This window comes from Engraulis encrasicolus, chromosome 17 (genome assembly GCF_034702125.1).
Source record: "Engraulis encrasicolus isolate BLACKSEA-1 chromosome 17, IST_EnEncr_1.0, whole genome shotgun sequence".
Lineage (NCBI taxonomy): Eukaryota > Metazoa > Chordata > Actinopteri > Clupeiformes > Engraulidae > Engraulis > Engraulis encrasicolus.
Genome location: NC_085873.1, coordinates 26,112,313 through 26,137,312, shown reverse-complemented (window position 1 = coordinate 26,137,312; position 25,000 = coordinate 26,112,313). Strand labels below are relative to the sequence as shown.

General features: G+C 47.0%; 1 protein-coding gene across 1 annotated transcript in view; it reads right to left on the bottom strand.

Moving 5' to 3' along the window:
• The window catches only part of rnf40 (ring finger protein 40), a 62,366-nt gene that overhangs the window by 11,178 nt on the left and 26,188 nt on the right, over nucleotides 1-25,000 (bottom strand). Inside the window, exons 12-15 of the mRNA XM_063222094.1 lie at nucleotides 22,189-22,310; nucleotides 13,448-13,746; nucleotides 6,683-6,800; nucleotides 3,782-3,931 (exon numbers count right to left, since the gene is read on the bottom strand). Of these exons, the coding sequence (XP_063078164.1) occupies nucleotides 3,782-3,931; nucleotides 6,683-6,800; nucleotides 13,448-13,746; nucleotides 22,189-22,310 (689 nt within the window). The remainder of the gene's footprint in view (nucleotides 1-3,781; nucleotides 3,932-6,682; nucleotides 6,801-13,447; nucleotides 13,747-22,188; nucleotides 22,311-25,000) is intronic.

Below are 25,000 nucleotides of genomic sequence, written 5' to 3'. Positions count from 1 at the left end.
CAATAAATGTCTAGACATGTTTTACAAAGAAAAAATATTTTATTTGAAGTCGTCAAAAGAGTAGAACTGAAATTAGTTAAACTAATGCCCATTTTCAATTCATTTTCTAATCGGCCTCCGATTCGGCCACTCAATTGATCTTCGGCCAAAAGTGTATTTCTTCGCGTTTTCGGCTTACTATTTTCAGTTGCCGAATTTTCGGTGCACCTCTAATATAAATACACTGAATATAAATCAGAGTGACATTGCTGACATGGCTTCAAACAGTGCCACAAGTTCCATTCAAACTCGCTGGGCCAGGCCATGGGCTGGGCAGGGCTGGGCTGGTCTTCTACTTCTTGGCTTCCCTCCTGTACCTCCCTTCCTCCATTCCTCCACCCTGTGCTGATTTGCTCCATCAAATAAATCCACTGAGATTTACATCCGTACTGCATATATTTATGTTCATGTGCATATGGGCCATTGACATTTTTAGTAGCAGGCATCGGGGTGGTGCAACCACAGCTAATGCCACTATTGTATGAATTCAATGACTATGCTTTTACTGGATTATCTGAAAAGGTTATTTATTGTTTGTACATTAATTACCCATTATACATTAAATCATTTAAATAATACAATTGTGGAATTTGCTGTGGTTGCACTGGCATCTACTTCATGAAATGTCAATGACCCATAAACTGTTTTCATATTATGTACGTTCAAATCTAAAATCAAACCATTCAAATTAAATAATTTTATATATGGATAAACATATGAAACAATATAATGTATATGAACATTGTGTGAGTGTATATGTAATAGTATGTGCTTATATCTATAATAAATACACAGCGGAATGGCTCTGTGATATATATGCTCATCTCTATATAAATAGACATAAATCAGAATGGAATCGCTGACTCAGCTCCAAAGCCACACGTGCCATTCAAACTCCCCTGACTGGGCGACGGGCCATGGGGCTGGACTGGGCTGCGCAGGCCTCTTCAGGGAAAGGAGTGGGGAGTGAGAGGGCCATACCTCAAAACTCTGTGTCAACCCACGGCCAGGCAGGCCAGAGCCCATTCATTCAAACTTCGCATAAATTTCGAAAACTCAAGGCCGTGACCCTTCGCCAAGAAGACATCCTCTAAATTAGAGCCGCTGCCTGCTTGAAAACGCCAAGTGCGGCACGCTGCAGCGAACCCACAAGCATGCTATGCTTCCCCCCCTTTTTTTTTTGATGTTGTTCTCCTTCACCACCACCCCACTCTAACAGATTGCTGCATGAAATAGAGCTTGTGTTGTTTTTCTTTTTTAAGACACAGGCCGGAGACTGGATAAAAAAAGACGAGAGAGAGAGAGAGAGAGAGAGAGAGAGAGAGAGAGAGAGAGAGAGAGAGAGAGAGGGAGAGAGGGAGAGAGAGCATGTGTGTGTGGTGTGTGTGTGTAGGGGAGGGAGTGGAGTGACAGACCGCAAGAAAGCCAGACTTGGGCAATAGCGGTAGGAACAGAAGAAATCCTGGCTGAAGGCTTCACCGGGTCATCGGGGGAAGCCCCTCTCTGCCTGTGACTGGAATTTACAGTCAGGCAGCGAGCAGCAAGCAGTACCGGGATTGGTTCATTTTGGGTCTAACGGAGAAATGGGCAGTGGACGAGGCCGCAGAGGAGCCTGAGGTCACATGATGGACACATACCATACACGCGTCGCGCATTCATACACACACAGCCACATGTGTGCACCACACATTGCCACACGCATAGCACACACACACATGTACAGACACACAGACATGCACAGACACACAGGCCTACAACATGAACGCGCGCACACGCAAACAAAGCCACGGGACACACACACGCACAGACAGATGGACATACACAGATATACACATACTACAACATGCGTGCACACACATGCACATACACACACATAGCCACAACACACACCGTCATACACCAACAGACGCATACAGGCATACAAATACAACATGCAAGCTCACACATATGGAGAAAAACACACGTCGGCACACAACCTCGCCACACACACAAGGACAAACACCACTGTGCACACGGCCAGCCATGCGTAAACAAGACACCAAGAGCTTGACTTCACAGTGGCCTGTCTTTCATCTCTGGACTCTGTTGTTTACGTTGGCCTTTAGAGAAGCCCTTTGCCCAAACACAAAGAGATCCCCTCGTAAAGCGACAATTTACATTCCTCCAAGGGGATGGGCCTGGCTGAAAAGTAATGTTAATAAATTAATTAATTAATGATTTAAAAAAAAATCAAATGAGAGAGGGGGGGGCGATGGCTCAGTAGGCAAAGGTGTTGTAACTTTACATCGTGGACCTGGGTTCCATTCAGACCCGTGGTCACTAACTTCCAGATCTTTCCGAGTCTCTCCCTGTCCTGTCTCAAATAAAGGCACAAAAAGCCCGTAAAATATCTAAAAATCAAACGAACATTTCGGGACAACGGATGGACTTTTCGTTTTAAGGCACTTAAAAGCACTTCAGGCCATGTGGATGAAGTAAACATTCAGAGCATTCCACATTTCCTAGATATGGCTTTTAACAGCAACACAGCATGTAACACACACACACACACACATTGGCTTGCATGTTCATGGGGACCCAGGTTCAAGTCCAGCCTGGGTTATTTCCCAACCCTTGCTCCCCTCTCACACCGTCCTGTCATAATACAAAAAATGTCCCAAAAATATATGTTCAAAAGAAAAAAATCGAAATATAACTAAAACAACAACACAGTACGTGGGTTTTGCGTAGGCCCCAAAAAACAAAGTACCGCCACCAAACTGACAACTAAGTGGAGGCCCCAAAAAACAAAGTACCGCCACCAAACTGACAACCAAGTGATGAACGATGAGTGTTTAGGCCCAGCTGTGGGCCTGGCGGCCGGGGCCGGGCAGGGTCTTGGGTCTTATCTAGTCCCCTCCGCTAAACTAAACAACCGGGGGTGACTCAGTTACTCGACCCCTGACCCCCGGCGTCTGGTCTTCGGAGTAAAGAGCAAGAGGAAACCTCTTATCACCCAGCACTGTCAGTTGTGTTACTGCTCCGCGACATACTTGTGTAAACACGGCTCTGGGGATAATTTGTTAGCCCTTCCCCTGGCCCTTTATTACAAATGGCACAAAAATGTGAAGCAGTGAAGTCTGTGTGTGTGTGTGTGTGTGTGTGTGTGTGTGCGTGTGTGTGTGCGTGTGTGTGTGTGTGTGTGTGCGTGTGTGTGTGCGTGTGTGTGTGTGTGTGTGTCTGTGTGTGTGTGTGTGTGTGTGTCTGTGTGTGTGTCTGTGTGCGTGCACGCACATGTGTTTTTACTAGGTGTGTCCGTACATGCTCCCTTGAAGGAAATAAAGGCAGAAATTTTAAAATTGGCAGTTATTTAGGCCTATGGTAATTCCTGGATTTGACAAGAAATAAAACGACTAAAAGAAAATGACGTGCCTGGCAGGCATTTCCTAAATTAATAATTAACAACAAAAGTGGATGTTGAACTGCGTTTTAAAGAGAACCACAAATCATGAATGCCAACCTAAAGGGATGTTAGGTGGTTGCAGAGAGAGGGAAGGATGTGGGTTACACACACACACACGCACGCACGCACGCACGCACGAAAAAGAAGACACAGGGAAGACATGTTTGGCACTTCCTAAATTAACAAAAAGTGGATGTTGACAGACCCACAGATAGACACAGCCCATGGTTACCTGCCCAAACAACTCTTTGACAGACAGACAGACAGACAGACACCCACCCCTGGGCTAACCCAGCTCACCTGTTTGGTGGCGGTGAGCTTCTTCTGCAGGTGTTCGATGGTCTCCTCGGCGACGCGGATCTTCCTCAGTGCGTCCTCGTCAGCCAGCTTCTTGCTCTCCTTCCTCTCTCGCTCCTCCAGCTCCCTCACTCGCACCCTCAGCTCCTCCATCTGGACGCACACACGCGCGCACACACGCGCACACGCACGCACACACAAGCGCACACGAACACACACGCTTTAATATTTTTATTTGGATTTTAACTCGCTCCTACACCTCCCCCAGATATGCACAATGCAGCTCCTCTATCTACAGTAGACACACAAACACGCCCAAGCACGCGCACACGCACACACAGACACTAATATTTTTATTTGGATCTTAACTTGCTTCTGCAACCCCCTCAGATATGCAAAATGCAGCTCCTCATAGACCTACACAGGCACGCACGCGCACACACACACACACACACACCCAGACACTTGAATACTTTTATTTGGATCTTCACTCGCGCTCCTACAACTCCCACACATGACCACATGCAGCCCTTCCATCTAGACACATACACATGTGCACATACGCTGGACAAGTTAGGGGCAGAAGGCGTTTACAAGGTGATAAACTCTTACATAAATTCCAAATATTAGTGGTTTAGAAGGTCAGGAACTCACACAAATCCATAACATAATAGGGGGGACGATGGTTTAGAAGGTTAGACTGAATACTTACACCCACATCTGTTCATTAAAAAGGTTTTGGAGGTTAAAAAAAAAAAAAAAAAACCTTGTTGCTGGTTCCTCAAACATATGGCAGATTTTTTTTTCCTTTCGTAAAGAAGAAATGAGAATTAATGCGAACAATCAAGGTCTTTATTGACTGACAATTTTGCAGTGCATTGTTCTCTGTTGCATTTCCACAAACTAAATCTACCTCATTAATAAAATGTCAGATTATTTCGCATTTAGATTTCATTAGGTTTGATTATTTCCATTTGTTGGCCCACAACCAACGTGATGCTTTGTTTTGGAAGGAAAAAACAGTACCGTTCTAAAACTGAGGAACGCCGTTTTAGATCCATGAATCACTGTGGTTATACGATGTACCCTTTTGCAGGTTCCCCAACTTCTCCATAAAATGGTCACAAAAAAGCGTGAACTTCATTTCGTGCCTATCACGCATGACTGGTGGATAACATCACACGTTAACATGCACACTTTTCAGAGAAGGCCTAATCAACTACGGCGAAGAAGAAAAAAACACAATGACGTCAACAACGTCCACTATCTGACATGGACAACTATGTGTATATGAAAGTATGTGAAGCAGCCCCACCAAAAAAGAGAGAGGGATCAGTGTGGACGACCTCTTTAGAAAGATCCCAGGAGATTCACAAGCAGCTGCCTTAGGGTAGAGTAACCCGGCCCTCGCGATCTGGCGTGACGCCCAGGCTTAATTGAATCTCGACGGCGGGCTAGAAATTTACACTTGTTTTGCTCACGCTGATGAGCATATAAACATGTCAGAGTGAAAAAGTGACACACGAGGACCACAGCCCTGAGACAAGAAATCAAGTTAATTCCAGCATGCCTTTTCTTCCTCATTTTCTTTCTCTCATTCCTTCTTTTTTTTCTTCCTTTCTTTCTCTATCTCCGTTGCGGCCTCTCTCTCTCCCTCTCTCAGTTCCGGCATGCTTTCTCCCTCTATCTCTTTCTTCCGTTGTCTTTGTCTTTCGGTCTCTGTGTTCCAACACGTTTTTTAAACCCCCCCTCTCCCTCTCTCTTTCTCCCTTTGTCTTTGTGTCTCTCTGTTCTACATCGTATCTCTCTCTGTCTATTTCTCTCCATCTCTCTCTCTCTCCCTCTCTTCTCTCTCTCTCTCTACCCTCGCTGTCTTCAACATTTGTTTCTCATTTTGGAAGAGCAACAAGCGCATGGCTTTTTTCGCGCTAATGTAAACGCTTGACGCGGTATGACATAATGCCTTCGCTTGGCATTAGGCGAAACAGGCAGGCCACTCTCCGGCTCCATTTTATCCGTCGGGCCAGCGGGGTGTCACGGGACGGGGGGAGGTAGGGGGGAGGGGGGTGGGGGAATGTGTGCCGTAAATGTTTGGTTGCCGGGGGCAACGGAGCACATTCACACAGCCGAAAGGAGTTAAGGGAAGAGTTGAGTGAGCGGGAGAGAATGCGTTGTGTGAGACCGAGACAATGTGACTGTGTGTGCACAAGTGTGTGGGTCTGTGTCTGTGTCAATGTGTGTGTGCGTGTGTGTGTGTGTGTGTGAACGCGCACTCAAAAGTGTGCAAATGTGTGGAAGTGTGTGCAGTGCACGTTTCAGCGCGTGCGTTTTGTGTGTGCACGTGTTTCATTGTGAGTGGGAGTGTAGTATGTGTGAGTCTATAGCGTATAACTGTTGTGCAAGTGAACAGGTTTCAACGTCTGTGTGACTGTGCGCTAGCATGTGTTTTGTGAGTTTCTAAGTGTGTATGTGTGTGTGTGAATGAGAAAGTGAGTGACTGTGAGTGAGTGAGTGACTCCGGTCAGGGGTGTGTAGTTGGACTGCATCTCAGCTTTGGCCTTGTAGTCGACAACCATGAGCTGGACTGGGCCTGTGTGGTGTGTGAGTGTGCTTGTGTGTGTGTGTGTGTGTGTGTGTGTGTGTGAGGGGGTGGGGGCTGCTGCTTAGCTGGCCAGTACCTCAGCTTTGGCCTTCTTCTGTTTGCTCACTGTGTGTGTGTGTGTTTGTGTGTGTGTGTGTGTGTGTGTGTGTGTGTGTGTGTGTGTGTGTGTGTCTGCGTGCGTCTGCGTGTGTGTGTGTGTGCGTGTGCGTCTGCGTGTGTGTGTGTGTGTGTGTGTGTGTGTGTGTGTGTGTGTGTGTGTGTGTGTGTGTGTGCGTCTGCGTGTGTGTGTGTGGCCCCTGCACCTCTGCTTTGGCCTTCTTCTCAGCTGCCATGAGCTGCACCTTGTCCCTCTGCTCCTTAGGGGCCGACTTGTACATGTCCAGCAGCAGCTTCATTTCCTTCTGGGACTCCTGCGCCTTCCTGCATGCGTAAGACACACACACAAACACACACACACACAGACACACACACACAAACGCACCCACACACAGATGTGCACACACACGCACCAGCACACACACACACACAAACAACCATAAACACACATTAACAACCACAAAAACACACACCCACACAAACAAACACACACACAAACAGAAGACAGAAGTGCTTAGAAACTAACACCAGGATATGGACTGGCTCTTACGTGTCATCTTGTTTTTCCTGTATCCCTTTAACGGGTCACACAGGCACAAGGAGAATAACATAAAAACAACAATGTTATCACAAGTCCCTTGGCAGATGCTCTGAAAGGTGTGTGTGTGTGTGTGTGTGTGTGTGTGTGTGTGTGTGTGTGTGTGTGTGTGTGTGTGTGTGTGTGTGTGTGTGTGTGTGTGTGTGTGTGTGTGTGTGTGTGTGTGTGTGCGTGGTGTGTGTGTGTTTGCGCGCTCATGTACGGAACTAAAGCCCCATCAAAAAAAAGTGAAACACAGGGCTTGAAAAACAGGGCCCTGTGTAACAACAGAACACGCAGCAGAGCAGAGGAGTGTGTGTGTAGTATGGGAAAAAAGAGACACATTCCTGCCTTCGCAGGCGTCCCACCACGTCTGCTCTGAATTTCCTGTGTTTACGTGAAGTTAGGAAATGTCGACTCGAACTTCCCACTGTGTTTCAGTCCAGGCCTGCACTTTTACTGTACACTACAGCAGTGCAAATAGGTACGTAAGTAAAATACTCTTGTTGCAAGCACCTGAGCACGCAAGATTTACAGTCTATGATCATCTCCTGGAGCTTGGTTGAGCAATAAAGATGGCTATGTAAACCTGTTTATAGATAACCCACGTCTTAAAATTACCCCATTTTTGCCTAAGGTACCCAAAAAATGTCTGCTAAATGACTACGCCCTTTCAGGGAAAAGTTGCCCTCATTCTATAAAAATCGAAATATCTTTAGCCTTTCAAGCACATAACACGCGAAAAAGTGTTTCATTCAGCTCTGGCATACCCACATTTTAATCAAAAAATTATTTAAAAAGAAATCTCATGAGGCTCATGTGCGTCCATGCAGCTTCAGGCGCCTGGGTCAATGTTGCGTGTACGCAGCATCCGGCAACAATGGGTTAACTTAACCTGGTTTACTACTCAGTCAGGTTCTTGGAATACCTTGCAGGGCATGGATGGAGGGGACCCGAAGAGGAGAGCAATGGCACTCCCCTCCCCAGCAAAAGCTATGAAAATTCCTCCACTGGCTGACAATTGAAAACTGACAACTGGAGAGATGAAGACTGGAGTAAGGGGACCAATTATATTGTCACTCTCTTTCCAGTCCCCACCAGCAGTGCAACTAAGTAAGAAAATGCTCTTGTTGCAAGTACCTGAGCACATAAGATTTACGATTTCGGTTAGGTGGAACCATCATCTCTGGCTCTTCCTATCTACCATGGAGGAAACTGACAATTGACGCAACCAGGGTGTGGTTGGAAGGGCCCAAACGGAGAGAGAAATGTTGTGAAAAGACCCTGTACTGGCTGACAATCAAAAACTGATAACTGGAGGGATGACAAACGGAGTTGGGGGAACAATGGTGGAGGTCACCCATGACCAATGACGTCACCTGCTCCCACAATCCCCCACCAATAAACCTCTGCTCATCCATGACAAATCCTCCACTGAGTTGATAATATGTCCGTGAAGATTGTCATTCGTCCAGGTCAACGTTGTCCAAAGAGTTTAATTGTAAGCAACTGTGGACTTCTTCAAGGGGGTTTGGGGGATGTTTTGTCCTTCAAGGAGCTTCATAGGTCTGGAGTGCATTTATAGCTGAATAGCGTTGTTGCTAACGATGTTAGCTCCTTTGTTGATTGTACTGTATTGCAATCTCCCACTTGCAACCAACTAAGTTGCAAATGAATTAGCGAAAAAAGCTTTCGAGAAATAAGGTCTTAGTCGATTTAGACCACAATGTATAACTACTAGCATCCCCCTCTAGATCGACCAGAACTGATGAAACTCCATGGATGACTAACAAAGTATCTTTCAAGCTCAAAGAAGTCCAGTTGCTTTGAACTTAACTCTTTGGATAACTTAATAATCAGCAACAGAAAATCAATACAACCAGGGGCTAGGGAGGTATTGGTCACGGACCAAGTGGGGCACATTGCAATGCCACCCCACAGTCATCCATGTCAATCCAAAATGAAAACGAAATATCGACAGAGCCAAGACGGCGGGAGGGAGGGAGATGTAGATAGATGTTGGATGTCACCATGTGATTCGTTGATGTGAAACGAAGCAGGTTGTCAACCCTTTCAATGTTTTTACTTCAAGCAGGCAGTTAACAAGAAAGCATGAGGAGTCGAAATTGAAAACTTAGCATCAACAAAGCCAGGGGGAGGGGATGGATGGGTGGATAACGTTATGGGGACAAACAATGTCACGCATGCACGCACGCACGCACACACACACCCCTCAAATCCCCACAACACCCCACCCACCCTCCTAATTCGCCGATGTGAAATCCAGATGTGTCTTAAGCGAGCAAGCGGTGACTGTGAGGTCTAAGTGGGGGACAACAATGTCACCATCCAATACTCCTGCTCACCCCCCTGGTCATCCATGGCAAATCAAAACTGAAAACATATTATCGACACAGGCAAGCGGGACAAAGCGAGTGAGGGATAGTGGAATGGAAATTAGGAGTACAACGATTTGCCGATGTGAAACTGAGAGATAACAAGAAACTGAGGCAGATAACAAGAAAACCAGAGGAATCGAAATTGAAAACTTAACATCAACAGTTGGAGGGACAGAGGATGGATGAAGTTAGTGGGATAATTTCCATCCAATACCCATCCCCACGCCCCCTGGTCATCCATGACAAATCAAAAATGAAAACTTAACATCGACACAGCCAAGGGGGAAGATGAGAGCGATGTTAGGGATGGCTGAAGGTAGGGGGTACACAAAAGATCCGTCCCATGTTAAATTGAATAGCTTGTCAGGCCATTTCGTGTTTTTATTTCAGGCGGGCAGTTAACAAGGGAACACAAGGAACTGAAATTGAAAACAGCCGGGGAGGGGGATATGGATGGATAAAGTTATGGGGACAACGATGTCACACGCCCCCCGTATTCCTCGAATCCAATCCCCACCTCCACCCTCCGCCCCTTCAATTCCTCAAAGTGAAATCCAGATGTGTCTTAAGCGACTCTGAGGTCATGCAGCTGCTGGCGTCATTAGTTTCCTCATCCTTCCCATCCATCCGTGCGATACTCAGTCTCTCGCTCTCGCTCTCTCTCTCTCTCTCTCTCTCTCTCTCTCCCCATAGACTGTGGTCGTCATTTGCTTCATCAACAATCCCATTCGTGCAATGTGTCCCTCTCTTCTCTCTCTCCTCCATCTCCTCCTCTTCTTCCTCTCTCTTTTCCTCTCTCCCCATAGGCTGCTGTCGTCATTGGCCTCATCATCCCCCCATCCATCCATCCATCCATCCATCCGTCCGTCCCTCCGTTCGTTCGTCCGTACAATACTCACTCTGTTTCTATCTAACTTTATGAGTCGTTTTCTTTCTTTCTCTCGAACATTCTCTCTCATTAACTTTCTCTTTGTCTCTCTCCACTTTCCTTTCCCTGTCCTCCTCCCCGTTTCCCCATAGATTGCTGTTGTCATTGGCCTCATCATTGGCCCATCCGTCCATCTGATTCTCTCTCTCTCTCTCTCTCTCTCTCTCTCTCTCTCTCAACTTTATTGGCATGACAAGTAGGTGATTGCATTACCAAAGTGTAAGGTATAATGACCATGCATTCATTCATTTGTTTGTACAATATTACAGTACATTACACAGTCTCTCTCTCTCTCTCCTCCCTCCATCCCCATAGGTTGCTGCCGTCATTGCCCTCATCATCCATCCCTCCATCCGTTCGTACACTCCACTACACTACAGTACAGTGCGGGGCCGTAAGTGTTCCCAGGCGAGGCCGAGGGCCAGGGCCAGGCAAGCGGCCATGCTGTGGCCCTGCCAAGCCATGACGACACACAGAGCAGAGCAGAGCAGGGTAGATCAGGGGCCTCTTGCTCTGCCCTGCTCCGCGTGCGTCACAGGGCCTCGTCTTAACGTACGCAGAGGGGGCCTAGCCTGATCACCTCATCGCTGCTCGCTTGCTTGTTGCCTGGGCTGTGAAACACACACTTGGAGGGGGGGAAAAAAGAGACTTAGTACTTGCTCAATCTGTGTCACTCTACCTCTCCCTCACTCTCTGCCTCTCTCTCTGTCTCTCTCTCTCTCTGTCTCTCTCTCTCTCTGTCTGTCTCTCTCTCTGTCTGTCTCTCTCTGCCTGTCTCTCTGTCTGTCTCTCTCTGCCTGTCTCTCTCTCTCTGTCTCTCTCTCTCTCTCTCTCTCTCTCTCTCTCTCTCTCTCTCTCTCTCTCTCTCTGTCTCTCTCCCTATCCTGTTTTCTCCCTATCTCTCCCTCCCTCTCCCTCTCCCTCTCCCTCTGTCTCTGCAACATAAACCACGCAGGGCAGAGCACACACTGAGTGGGCCTGATTACCTGATCATTGCCTGAGTCATGGAACACATACTGGAAGAAGAAAAAAAAAGAGAGACAAGACTCCCTCTGTCTGTCTCTAAATAGGTTACAGCTATGCCACAACACTGTCTGTTTGGCTTTACCTCCTGTCTCTCCCCGTCTCTCTCAGATCTATCCTACACACAGTACAGCATGCAAGACCGGGGACACCCAGAGGGGGGGCTGATTACCTAATTGCTTGCTCGGGCACACTGGAATACATCCACTGGAGCACAAATAAAAAAAGGAAGACTGCGCCTCTACATGTGCATGTATACTACACACACCCATGATTGCTTGCTCGTTGGGCACACTGGAACAAACACTGGAAATTCAGGCACTCTGACTGTGTCTCTTTGTCTCCACATGGGCTTAGGATGCAGGCTATCAGCCAAGTGCAGGGATGCATGGCATCCATGCTACACAGGCTGATGAGGCATATTAGGGCTGTGGAACACACACTGGAACAAATAATGACTCTCCGAAGAGAATGAGGATCAATCCAGTATGCCATGATCATGATGTGCATGTGTTGGAGGAGGAGGCGGGAACAGGCAGGGAGGGGACTGTGTGTGTGTTTTGGGGGAGAGGGAATAAGTGTATAGGCAGCCAGTGTAATGAGAAAAATACCCTACGCACAGGCTTAGGACCTATCCTACACAGTCACTCACACACACACACACACACACACACACACACACACACACACACACACACACACACACACACACACACACACACACACACACACACACACACACACACACACACACACACACACACACACACACACACACACACACACACACACACACACACACACACACACACCATGTGCACGTATCGCAGGAGGGAGTTGGAACTGGAGGCAGACGGGGATAGTGGGTGGGGCGGGGGTGTTAACTTTGCGTGTGTATGAGCATATGTGCATGTACGTATGTGTGTGCGTGTGATTATGTCTGAGACTGTATAAGTGTGCGCATATGTGTATGTGTGTGTGTGTGTGTGTGTGTGTGTGTGTGTGTGTGTGTGTGTGTGTGTGTGTGTGTGTGTGTGTGTGTGTGTGTGTGTGTGTGTGTGTGTGTTGGTGTGGGTAGGGAGCCAGCGTATCCAAAGCAGAGCAGCTCATCTGGGGGGAATTAGGGCTCGTTGCTTGGAGGGGTGGAGTGGGGAGTGGAGCGGAGTGGGGTAGAGTGTGATGGAGTGGAGTGGGGAGTGGGGAGTGGAGCGTTAGGACAGGGGGGAGTGGGGGAGAGTGTGGAGGGGCCATGACATCAACAAATGGAAAACAGCCCTGGCTCTGGTACCCCACCCTGGCTTGGCTGTGCACACGCCAGACAGTGTGTGTGTGCAGTTGTGTGTGTGTGTGTGTGTAGTTCAGTGTGTGTGTGGCATTGCCTTGGGGGACCCGTGGGAACACGACTGCGCAAGAGAGAATGTGTGAGCAACAGAGTGAGAGAGAGAGAGAGAGAGAGAGAGAGAGAGAGAGAGGGAGAGGGAGTGTGTGTGTGTGTGTGTAGGAAAATATGTGCGTTTGTGTTTGAGTATATATGTATGTGCACGTGTGCATAAAAATGTCTTTGAGGGAGTGCGAGTGTGTGCCTGAGTGTGTTGTAATTGTAGGCTTGTGTGTGTGTGTGTGTGTGTATGTGTGAGAGTGTATATTTCTATGCATAAAAGTGTGTTTGAGTCTGTGGCGCGTGCATGAGTTTAAGTCTGCCAGTGGCACACACACAGATGTACTTGAACTCTTGAGTGTGTACGCGTGCATGTGTGTGTATGCGTGCATATGTTAAAGTGTGAAAGTGGCGCGCGCACACACACACACACAGACGTACTTGAGCCAGTATTGTGCGTGCGTGCGAGTGTGCGTGCGTGAGCAAGCTCTCCTCTCAGTATCTTGAGCATGTGTCTGTCTTTGTGTGTGTGTGTGTGTGCGCATATGCTTGACGTTCTTGAGCTCTCCTCTCAGTACCTCGAGTGTGTGTGTGTGTGTGTGTGTGTGTGTGTGTGTGTGTGTGTGTGTGTGTGTGTGTGTGTGTGTGTGTGTGTGCTTGTCGTACTTGAGCTCTCCTCTCAGTATCTTGAGCGTGTCCGAGTCTTTCCTCTTCAGCTCCTCGCTGCGCTGCCGCTCTCTCTCCCTCTCCCGCTCGCGCTCCCTCTCTCTCTCCCTCTCGGCCTCCCTTTCCCGCTCGCGCGCCCGCTGCCGCTCCTGCTCGCGCCTCCTCTCCTCCTCCTGGTCCTCCTGCGTCTCCTCGTCGTCCTCTTTCTTCACCTCCAGGCCACCGCCGCCACTGCTGTCACTCACAGGCTCCTCGAGGAGTAACGACGCGGCGCTGGAGTCTCCACTCTGGCAACGCAGCTGAGGTGGAGGAAGAGGACATGATGGAGGAGGAGGAGGAGGAGGGAAATGAGGAGGAGGAAGATGGGGAGGAAGATGAGGAGGAGGAGGAGAAGGAAGAAGAGAAAGAGGAACAAAGAGACAGAGGGGGAGAGGAAGAGGGAGGATGAAGAAGGAGGGGTGGAAAAGTAAGAAGTAGTAAGAAGAGAAAGAGGAGGAGGAAGAGGATGAGGAAGAGGATGAGGAAGAGGAGAAGGAAGAGGAGGAGGAGGAGGAGGAGGAAGAGATGAAACAGCAACAGGAGGAAGAACAAGAGGAAAAACAGAGGGTGAGGTTGGAGAGAAAATAGGAGGTGAAAGATGGTCATTGAATAGGGGATGAGGGGATGGAAAAAAAACAGGAGGAAGTGATGGAGGTGGAGGAGAAGAAGAGGATGGGGGAGAAATTAGAAGGAGAGAAATAATTAGACCAGCAGGCAATGAGAATGGCATCATGGGGTGTTTAGCCAACATCTGATGATGCACTTAACACAACGCAACACAACACACGAACACACACAAACACACACAGACACACGCACGCACATTCAATCACACACACACGCAACAGTAGTCCAGGATTGTTTTTTTTTGTTTTGTTTATTAAGTGCAGATGGCAAATGTATTTTTTGCCACTTTTACAGCATGGAGAGAAAGGTATGCCGGGTTTATGCACAGCTCCGAGGGGGGAAAGATTGAGTGTAAATGTAGCCATTAAAAAAGATCATTACGTTTCTAAAACCTGTTTATAGCAACACGCAGCAGTACACAACGGCAGCACCATACAGTTTAACTCCCAGTCCCACAGATGGGCAAATACGTATTAACTGGATTCAAGAACGTTTTTAATTGGTACTTTTTGGCAGATATTAATATCTTGCTAACATCTACGTTAAGTTTAATTGTTTATTGATTATTATTTGATTCTCAGCTATACAGCATTGCATGTTTTGTTCAAAAGCTTTATACATTTCAACTCTTCTTTTCTAGTACTTAGCAGTTATTTGCTCCAATCCAAAGCTCAAATGAATGCAGTGTAGACAAATCTGCTACCACCCTGTAGGTCGAGCTAAGAGGAAAAGGGCTTGGGCGATGATTTAATTTTAGGTGTAAACTCTTCCTGTAAGTCCTAGTGCTATGGCCAAAATCACAAGCCGTCGCTCTTGTGAAACAAGTCACAAAGAAGCATGAGGAGTGTCTGAAGATTCAGATTCATCCAGGTGCTGGCAGCCTTTTCATAACCTATCACCAGATGAATGGGTTCCGCCTTGCTCCGAGAACATCCATCTGGAGGTACGTCATAGGTGTAGGAGTAGGTGTAGTTTCATAAAATCCTTGCCCGTGATTGGGCAAACACTTGTCTGACATTTTTAACGAACTGCTACTTAACTACTCAGATTCAAAAACACAGTTAAAATGACACTATCAATATCGATGAGTGAGACTATGTGAGAGGCCATTGTTGATGAAACAACCATCTTGTTTCACTTTTTTCCCCCTACGTCACACATCTCTCAAAAATCTGTCATACTGATTGGTTCTACTGCATTTTGGTTTGTGAGCTGGGCGAATCTGAAGGTCCTAGACCTAGACCCCTGTGTGGTGTGAGCTGACGAAGCAGAGCGGAAATACACGAGGGCCTGGCGAGAGTCAGGTTAGTACTTTCAAGCTCCAAAGACAAAAAGAAGTCGTCCAGTTGCTTGCAAATTCAGCTACTTTGACAAGCGTGTAAAACGCATAACTCCCTGTCCAACGTCTGGTGAACAAGGTGAGTAAAGACAGGAAAGCTTAGCAGTGTTCACACGGGGGTATTCCAAGAATGTGCTTCAGTGGCAAACCAGGCTAAGTTAACTTTGATGTAAATAAGCTAATAGAACGGCATGAAGTCCTCAATTTCTTAACTAAATGACACCTGCAGGCCAAACATAGGCAGGTTTACTACTTTCTATAGCTTAACTTAGCCAGGTTTTAAAGAAAGAAAAAAAAACACAAGTAATTCGGGAAGGAACTATTCAGCCGAAAAGAGTAGAACATTAAATCTTCGTCTACAACTCGGCAGTGTGCGGCAATTTCCTTCTTTCTTGTGTAGAGTCGCCACCTCCCCTTCTGCTGTGCGTTTTACATCTTCTTTTAGTGTAGAGAGTAGAGTAGAGTAGAGTATCGTTTATTGATCCCAGAGGGAAATTAAGGTGCCAAGTAGCATACACACATAAATAAAGACATTACCCACAAGACATAATACACATATTACACATAAAATAATCATATATAGCTTACTGTTGCATACATTTTGCCAAGGCATCTCTCTCTAACACACACACACACACACACACACACACACACACACACACACACACACACACACACACACACACACACACACACACACACCACACACACACACACACACACACACACACACACACACACACACACACACACACACACACACACACACACACACACACACCAAATATAAAGTAAAGTGTAAAAGTCCACAGTGTTAACATGTGCCTTAGCCAAGTGGCACATAGAAGCCAAGACAAAGTGTTCATAAAGTGTCCAGGAGTGTCCATAGTCTCTCTGCCTAGTACAATGTCCATAGTATTCCTAGTATTCCTTGGAAAAAGGATGGGGGGGGGGTGTCGCCCCCTGTGTCACTACACACACACTCTCTCACACACACACGCACACGCACACACACACACACGCACACACACACACACACACACACACACACACACACACACACACACACACGCACACACACCAAAAATAAAGTGTACATAGTGTCACCTGTGCTGGGTGGCCAAGATAAAGTGTACATAGTGTCACCTGTGCTGGGTGGCCAAGACAAAGTTACCATCAAAGTGTCCAGGAGTATCAGTAGTCCAAGGGGTTACACACGTCAACTGTGTCTCTCCACACACACACACACACACACACACACACACACACACACACACACACACACACACACACACACACACACACACACACACACACACACACACACACACACACACACACACACACACACACACACACAGCTGTGCATTCCAATGAAAGAGGAGTCATAGGGTAAAGAGTCCAGGTAGATAAAGTGTGCAGGAGTGGTTGTGAGGGCGTCCAGTTCTGTGCCTACCACAGACCCTGCTTTCCTCACCAGCCTGTCAAGCCGTCCAGCATCTCTCTTCCTAATGCTGCCACCCCAGCATGCCACAGCATAGGAGAGCACACTGGCCATGGCAGATTGGTAGAACATCTGCAGGAGTCTGTTGCACACATTGAAAGACCTCAGCTTTCTCAGAAAGTAGAGTCTGCTCTGTCCTTTCTTGTACAGTGCGTGTGAGTTAGCAGACCAGTCCAGTTTAGAGTCCAGGTGAACACCCAGGTACTTGTATGTGGAGACTGTCTCCACAGTCTCCCCCTCAATGGAGACAGGCACCAGGGGTGGGGTGGTTCGCCTGAAGTCGATCACCATTTCTTTGGTTTTGGTGGTGTTCAGCCGCAACTGGTTGGTTCTGCACCATTTCACAAAGTTCTCCACCAGTCCCCTGTACTCCCCCTCCTGCCCATCTTTGATGCATCCAACAATGGCTGTGTCATCCGAGAACTTTTGCATGTGGCAGGTCTTCGTGTTGTAGTTGAAGTCAGTGGTGTACAGGGTGAACAGCACGGGGGAAAGCACCGTTCCTTGTGGAGCTCCAGTGCTGCTGATTACAGTCTCTGATGTGAGGTCGCCTAGTCTGACAAACTGGGGCCTTCCTGTGTTCCTTTTATTACCTTGGCCAAGTTTAACACTGCTTAATAACCATGCTCTTGGAATGACCCACATAGTGAGGATTCCTCCGGTGGAGAGGAGAAAATGTAAACACAGGGGAATGTGGGGGGCACCCTGGGAAAGAGTATAGGAGGTGGCATGACTTGTTGGTAAAAGCAGACCAAAGTTAACAGTATGGGCATGTGGAAGTTCCTTTACAGTGCAAGTCGGTCATCTTGAAAGTGTTTGGCCTCCAAAATTCAACCAATTCCTTTACCTAATACCTATCAAGTGTTGGTACGCAGGATTTAGTGCAAATATGTCCACCCGTTCAAAAGTGATGACACAAACAAAAAGTCGGCCATCTTGAAAGTCTGCCATCTTTTAAGTGCTGGCCTAATAAATGTTTTCATCAATTCCTATACCAAGTTATGGAGTGTTAGCTACAGAGTCAAGAGAGGAGAGCTTAGCGGCGTTCACAGGTCAAAGTGAGGATTCCTCAGGGGGAGGCACAAATGTAAACACAAGGGAATGTGGGGGGACCCTGGGAAGAGAGTATATGAGGTGCCATGACTTGTTAATAACGGCAGACCAAAGTTAGCCACACACACGCACGTCACATAGAAGTTCCTTTACAAGGAACAAGTCAAACAAACGGGCCATCTGTTTGGGAGAGATGTGCACATTTGTTTTGTCTATCAGCCTAATGTTTGTTATGCTGAAACATGAGCAAGAGACGCATCATAAGACAAATGAATGCATGAAAGAATGTAACATCTCAAAACAACCTACATTCCCTCTGTAGTGTGACTTTTTTTTTGAACGGAACGCGTTTCATTTGTCCTTGTATAATTTCGCGGCGTTATAATGACGGGGAATATTGTGACATTAAAATGATCTCATTCTGGTTTTCGATTTTTTTTCCTGCCCTCCATAAACCTTCAAAAAATGTTTAATTGCAGAAACCTTTTTGTTTACAGACTCGACACAGCATATGACTTAATTGCATGAGCGCAACGTATATATACACATAACTGCATGATGTATGAACAGCTGCTCTGATTTTGCAGCAACCATTACTCAAGGGTCCGCCAACATTTGCTTGCAGTAAACACCACATATTGTATATACTGGCCCTGTGTGTGCTTACATTTCTGCCTATATACCCCGCAGATTACATCACCCTGTCCCATTCCGAGAGCTCAGCTCTCTCTCTCTCTCTCTCCCTCTCTTTCGCTCGCCCGGGATTCAGGAAATGTTATTTCAATTTGCGTATGTGCCTGCGGTCACTCGACCGTCCCGACGGACGCTTGTTCCAAAACGCAATCTCACAGCAGCAGAGGCGGCGGCAGCAGCAGCCATGACCATTCCACTAGTTTAGTGTTTCTCAACGGGGGCTCTACAGCCCCCCCCGGGGGCGTTGGGTAGCCAGATGGGGGCATTGAGAAGGACACTGCTGAATGCGGGCGGGGCTTAGTTCCCATTTGGGGGCATTAGTATATTTTATTTTTCAATACTAAAGGAGGCGTTGGCAGGCTTATGATGAGGTCAGGGGGGCGTTAGGAGGCGTATGATGAGGTCAAAGGGGGCGTTAGGAGGCTCATGATGAGGTCAAAGGGGGCCTTTGTTCAAAAAAGGTTGAGAACCACTGCACTAGTTGCTGCAGTGCAGTGTGCACAGATGGCAACACTAATGGTGCAGAGAGAGCAGGCTATTCTATGTAAAAAACACACACATGCACGTTCGCACACATACACCCATGCACACCACATGTGTGAGCTTCAGTGTACACACACATGTGTACGAAACTTCTTTCTCTCCTTCTCTCTCTCAGTAGCCCTGGGAATTTCACCAGGGTCTACGGGGAGCTCGCACTACAGATGTGATGTTAATCTTCACTTTTTTTGAAAGTCTTCATTACATCGATAACTTAATTTCTCTGAAAAGTATTACTATAAAATAAACTATTTTTGTCACATTCCATTTCAAAAGTAGTGATACGTTTGACTCTTACACATATGGCAACACTAACTGTGCGCTGAGGGGCTGGACATGCTGGGTAAAAGCCACACACACACACACACTCCCTCCTTCTTCTAACCACAAGTGGTCCTGGGAACCTCACTGAGCTGTATGTACAAGGGATCAGACACTAAAGATGTGCAGTTAGTCTATTTGTTTAGCAGTTATTTTATTTTCTTAGTATTGATAAAAATCATTTCTCTGTAAAGTAACACCACAGATTCTAGGAGTTATTATCCAGTCTCTCTGGTAACACCATCCGGTTCATAGGTTTGTTTTTGGTCACATTCCATTTGAAAAGCAGGGCGGCTAGTGCTGAGAGTGCCTAGCCATTTCTGTCACATTCCATGTTGGGAGTACTGTATGGCAAAGCTCATGGTGGCATTCTGTGTAGTCCACCCGTCCTCTGACCACCACTAGCCCTGGGAATTGCACCAACGGTGTCCAGGGAGTTGATGTAGAGCTTACTGGATACTTTTATTCTATTAAAATTACTTTCCCCAACAACCTGAAATGTGTACCGGTAATCAAATGTAAAATTCCATTTAAAGACTCAACCCCCGCTCAACTAGCCCTGGAAATCGCGACAATGGTGTACAAGGAGATAATAAACACGTAACATTTACAAGATATCCCGGATTTTTTTTTGGTTTTGATTTTACAATGTGAAATCAAATTCAAACCAATTCCAGTTTGACAACAGGGTTAGATTGTAACACACAGGGTTAAAACTGTGGCAGGCCATTCTATGTGGGCCACTCATTCTCCTTTAACCACATCTAGCCCTGGGAATGGCACCAACGCTGTACAGGGAGCTGACATGTACAGCTAACTGGATGTTACTGTGGGGGTTTTGTGTGCCTTGATTACAATTACAACTAAACCCCCCACACAATCTCAAACGCATAATGCACTAACTCCATTTTGACCGTAGGCTTTGATGGTAACACAGATGGCAAGACTAATGGGATAGAGAATGCCAAGTCATTCAGTGTGGCCCACCCATCCCCTTCCCCTGACCACAACCAGGCCCTGGATGTACAGGGAGCTGACACTCAGGATGTGCAGCTAATCTCATTTATTGATTAGTCTTCTTGATTACAATTATTTAAAGATTTTTTTTTTCTTTTTCTACTTTATTCGACAGGACAGTGTGAGAGGTGAACAGGAAGCGAATGGGGAGAGAGACGGGGAGGGGTCAGCAAAGGACACGGTCCGGGAATCGAACCCGGGTCAGCCGCATAGTAGACGAGTGCCCTACCGGTTGGCCACGGCACGGCCTGATTACAATGATTTATCCCTGTAATCTCAAAATTAACACCATCAGGTCTAAACTATTTTCTTTTGTCACATATCATTTTGAACATAGCACTTAGAATGTTCCATAAATGGTAGTAGTAATACAGGGGACACATACACTCGAATTTGGTCAAGGGTAGTGAACTTCGCCCTTCATTCCTATGAAGGAGGAGAAGTGGGGCGAAGGCATGCGAACAGGGGCGAAGCAGAAATATTCGGGCAAGTTTAATATTATGCAAATGAGGAGTGAATATCGTCTGCGGCGGCCAATCAAATCAACAACATAAATATTTCAAGCGATTTCATTCGCCGCTACGGCCTGTTGACCATTTAGATGTCAGAATGGAATACTGAATTTTGTCTCTGTTCATGTCGTTTGTTTCGCCTGCATGTGTCCTGGCGTAAGGTCACAGGTCATCCTGTTCAGCACCCACCTCCATCCCTAACCAACCACAGCTACCTCTGGGAGTGTCAACAGGTCAGGGTGTACAGTGGACAGAAGGGATATGCAACTAATCAATATTTTCTAATTTTCTTGATTAAAATCACTTCTTTCAATGACCTCAAAAGTAATATGTAGACCTGCAAACTCGTCAAAGAAAAAAAAGGTGACAGTGTACGAGCTGGGGTTCTATTTCTATTCACGTGAATGATCTAATTGGCCTAGAAAAAGGTGACTGTCACCAAAAGGTGACGAGTTTGCAGGTATGAATATGATAAGGTTGAGACGACTATCTTTGTCGCATTTAATTTTGAACAGAGTCATGGACATTGAGGTGTTTTTCATTTGGGGTTGTTACATAAGCATGCACACCAAATTATGGGATGTTCGTCAAGAAATGGTGGTAACTGGAGTCGAGGATCCTTAGTTAGGATCTTCTGACTGATTATATGATTTTGTGAACTGTATTTCGGCTGTACTACTTCCTTGAATGCGATCAAAGTAGTCACAATGATCATTTTAACTTGACCACATGTCAACCACACCATAACCCTCATGTCCAGGCTGTGCGGAGGCAGACCTGTCAAAGTGAAGCCCAGAAAACCTCATCACTCTGTGGGCTTAACCTGCTACGCCTCTGGTGCCACACAGCAGGGGACATGGGTGAGGAGAAGGCCACACGCTCACACACAGTCAGACACAAATCCAAGCAGACACACACACACACACACACGTGGGTGCTCGTGCACACACACACACACACACACACACACACACACACACACACACACACACACACACACACACACACACACACACACACACACACACACACACACACACACACACACACACACACACACACACACAGGTAGGCAGGCGTGGCCATGGAGACAGACCTTGTTTATCTCCATCTGCGTCTCGTGGAGCTTCCTCTTGTAGCGCTGCACGTCGCCCTTCAGCTGGTGGTTGTGGTTCTGCAGACTGCTAATCAGGTGGCGCATCTCACGGTTGATGGGGCCTGTGCATGAAAGCGGAGGAGAGGAGAGGAGAAAACATGAGGAGGAGAGGAGGGGAGATGGGGAAGAGAGGAGAAGAGATGGGGAGGAGAGGAGAGGAGATGGGGAGGAGATGGGGAGGAGAAGAGAGAAGTGTGTAAAAGGAGGGGAGGGGAGAAGAGAGGAGAAAGGGGGAGAGAGGGGGATAAGACAAGATAGAGGAGGAGAGGAGAGGAGAGAAGTGTGTAAAAGGAGGGGAGGGGAGAAGAGAGGAGAAAGGGGGAGAGAGGGGGACAAGATAAGATAGAGGAGGAGAGGAGACAAGAGAAGAAGAGAGGAGAGGAAAGTAGAAGAGAGGTGAGGAGAAGAGAGGTGAGGAGAGGAGAGGTGAGGAGAGGAGAGGTGAGGGGAGAGAGATGAGGAGGAGGTGGAGGTGGAGGGGAAGAGAAGAGGACAAAGAGAGGACAGGAGAGGAGAGAGGAGAGGAGAAAGGTAGAGTACAAGATAGGGCAGGAGAACAGAGGAGAGATCAGGAAGAGGAGAGGACAGGAGAGGAGAAGAGTGGAGCAAAGGTTGAAAGGGAGGAGAAAGAGTAGCGGGACAGGAGAGTGTGGAAAGAGAGGGAGGGAGAGGAAGTGGAGGGACGGGAGGAGAGAAAGAGAGGGAGAGAGAGAGAGAGTGAGAGAGTGAGAGTGAGAGAGTGAGAGAGTGAGAGAGAGAGAGAGAGAGAGAGAGAGAGAGAGAGATGGTTATGCCTGATAGCCACAGATACAATGGGGTTGTATGTCCCTATCTCTGTTCCATGCTCGACAGTGGCCACGGGCCAAACAACACACACACACCAGCATGGCGGAGAGGAAAGGCAAAAACGACAGGATGCATTCCCCTCCCGCTCGCTCGTACACACACGCACACGCACACGCACACGCACACGCACACGCACACGCACACACACACACACACACACACACACACACACACACACACACACACACACACACACACACACACACACACACACACACACACACACACACACACACACACGCATGCTTGCACACGCACGCATGTACACTCGCTCCTGTCTGCTCGCACATCTGCACGTTTCCTGCCTCGCGTCTATGGCAACAGTCAGCGCTGACGACGGCAACACAGGAAGTGGCCGATTCGGGCTGCGCGGCGGGGAGCGATAATAAAAAAGAAAAGGCTGAACTTCCCTAACGAGCCCGCAGATCAATTAGTGGATGTGGGCGTGTCCTTGGGGGACAGAGGGGGGTTTGAGAGGGGGTGTAGTGCGGAGGGGGAGGTTGCAGGACAGGGGTCAGGGTCAACACTTCCTTAAAACAGCTCAAAGTGGACACATAGCCCCATCACCAACAATGACGAACACACATGCTGGGTTACGTGTGGAAAAACGTGCAATTAAGCATACATGAATATTCATAAATCAATGGGACTACAGCCTACTGTGAATAAAGGCACCTGCAAATAATAATATCCTTAAATAACTTTAGCTAAAGGATAAATAAATGAGCTGCCATGAAACATTTGAAGAGTTCAACAAAATCCAGAGAACATAGATGAAGTTTCACTCCTGGATACTTTCAAAACTTCTCAGCTTAAAGGACCAGTTCAGTCAATTTCAACATGCAGTTGTAATGCTCACACTACCCTGAACTTGTCAGTACCTGAGATTTTTTTTTTTTTCTTCAGCCTTTTCCGAGATCTTGGTCATTGTAATGGGGGCAGCGCTTTGTTTACATTTTTAAAAAAAAACATTTTTTTAAATTCCCCAAAACATCCGAAAGGTTATACAACATCAGCAGAAAAACTAGCAAACAGCGGTACCATTTGGGAAAATATTTGAAGTAGGCCTATGTTCATTTTTAAAAAAATGTAAACAAACGCTGCCCCCATTAGAATAGCTCATATCTCGGAAAGGGCTTCGCTGAAAAATGCAGCATCACCGGGTACCGACAAGTTAAGGGTAGCGTGAGCAATACAACAGCATATTGAAATTGACTGAACTGGTCCTTTAAGTTCTGACTGTTCAACTAAATCGCTGACTACACCAAAAGAAAATGCTTTAACTCATCTTCAACTTCAATAAGGGTATCCATGAGGGTAAGTTTCAAAACATTTAACTTTTATTGGCCGTTACGATATAACTCCTGGCCCAGTTCAGAGCAAAGCCCACGGCTGACTCACACTGGCTCGGACAGAGCAAGAAAAGGAGCAGACTGCCCAGTTACTTCTACAGCCGAACAACAGAATAGAAACCCATTCAGGTTAATAGTACGTGACTGGGCAGAGCACTCCCTGTGACCGAACACAACTCAGCACACTGCTTCCTGTCCAGATAGGCTTTACAAGGCCAGTAGATATACTCTGGGCCACTGTCGTGTAGAGAGAGAGAGAGGAAGAGAGAGAGATTGTTTACAATGCCAGTAGATATACTCAGGGCTACTGTCGTGTTCAGAGAGAGAGAGAGAGAGAGAGAGAGAGAGAGAGAGAGAGAGAGAGAGAGAGAGAGAGAGAGAGAGAGAGAGAGGAAGAGAGGAGAGAGAGGAGAGAGAGGAGAGAGAGAGATATTTTGCGTGTGTGTGTGTGTGTGTGTGTGTGTGTGCGTGTGTGTGTGTCTGAGTGTGAGAGAGAGAGAGTGTGTGTGAGAGAGAGAGAGAGAGAGAGAGAGAGAGAGAGAGAGAGAGAGAGA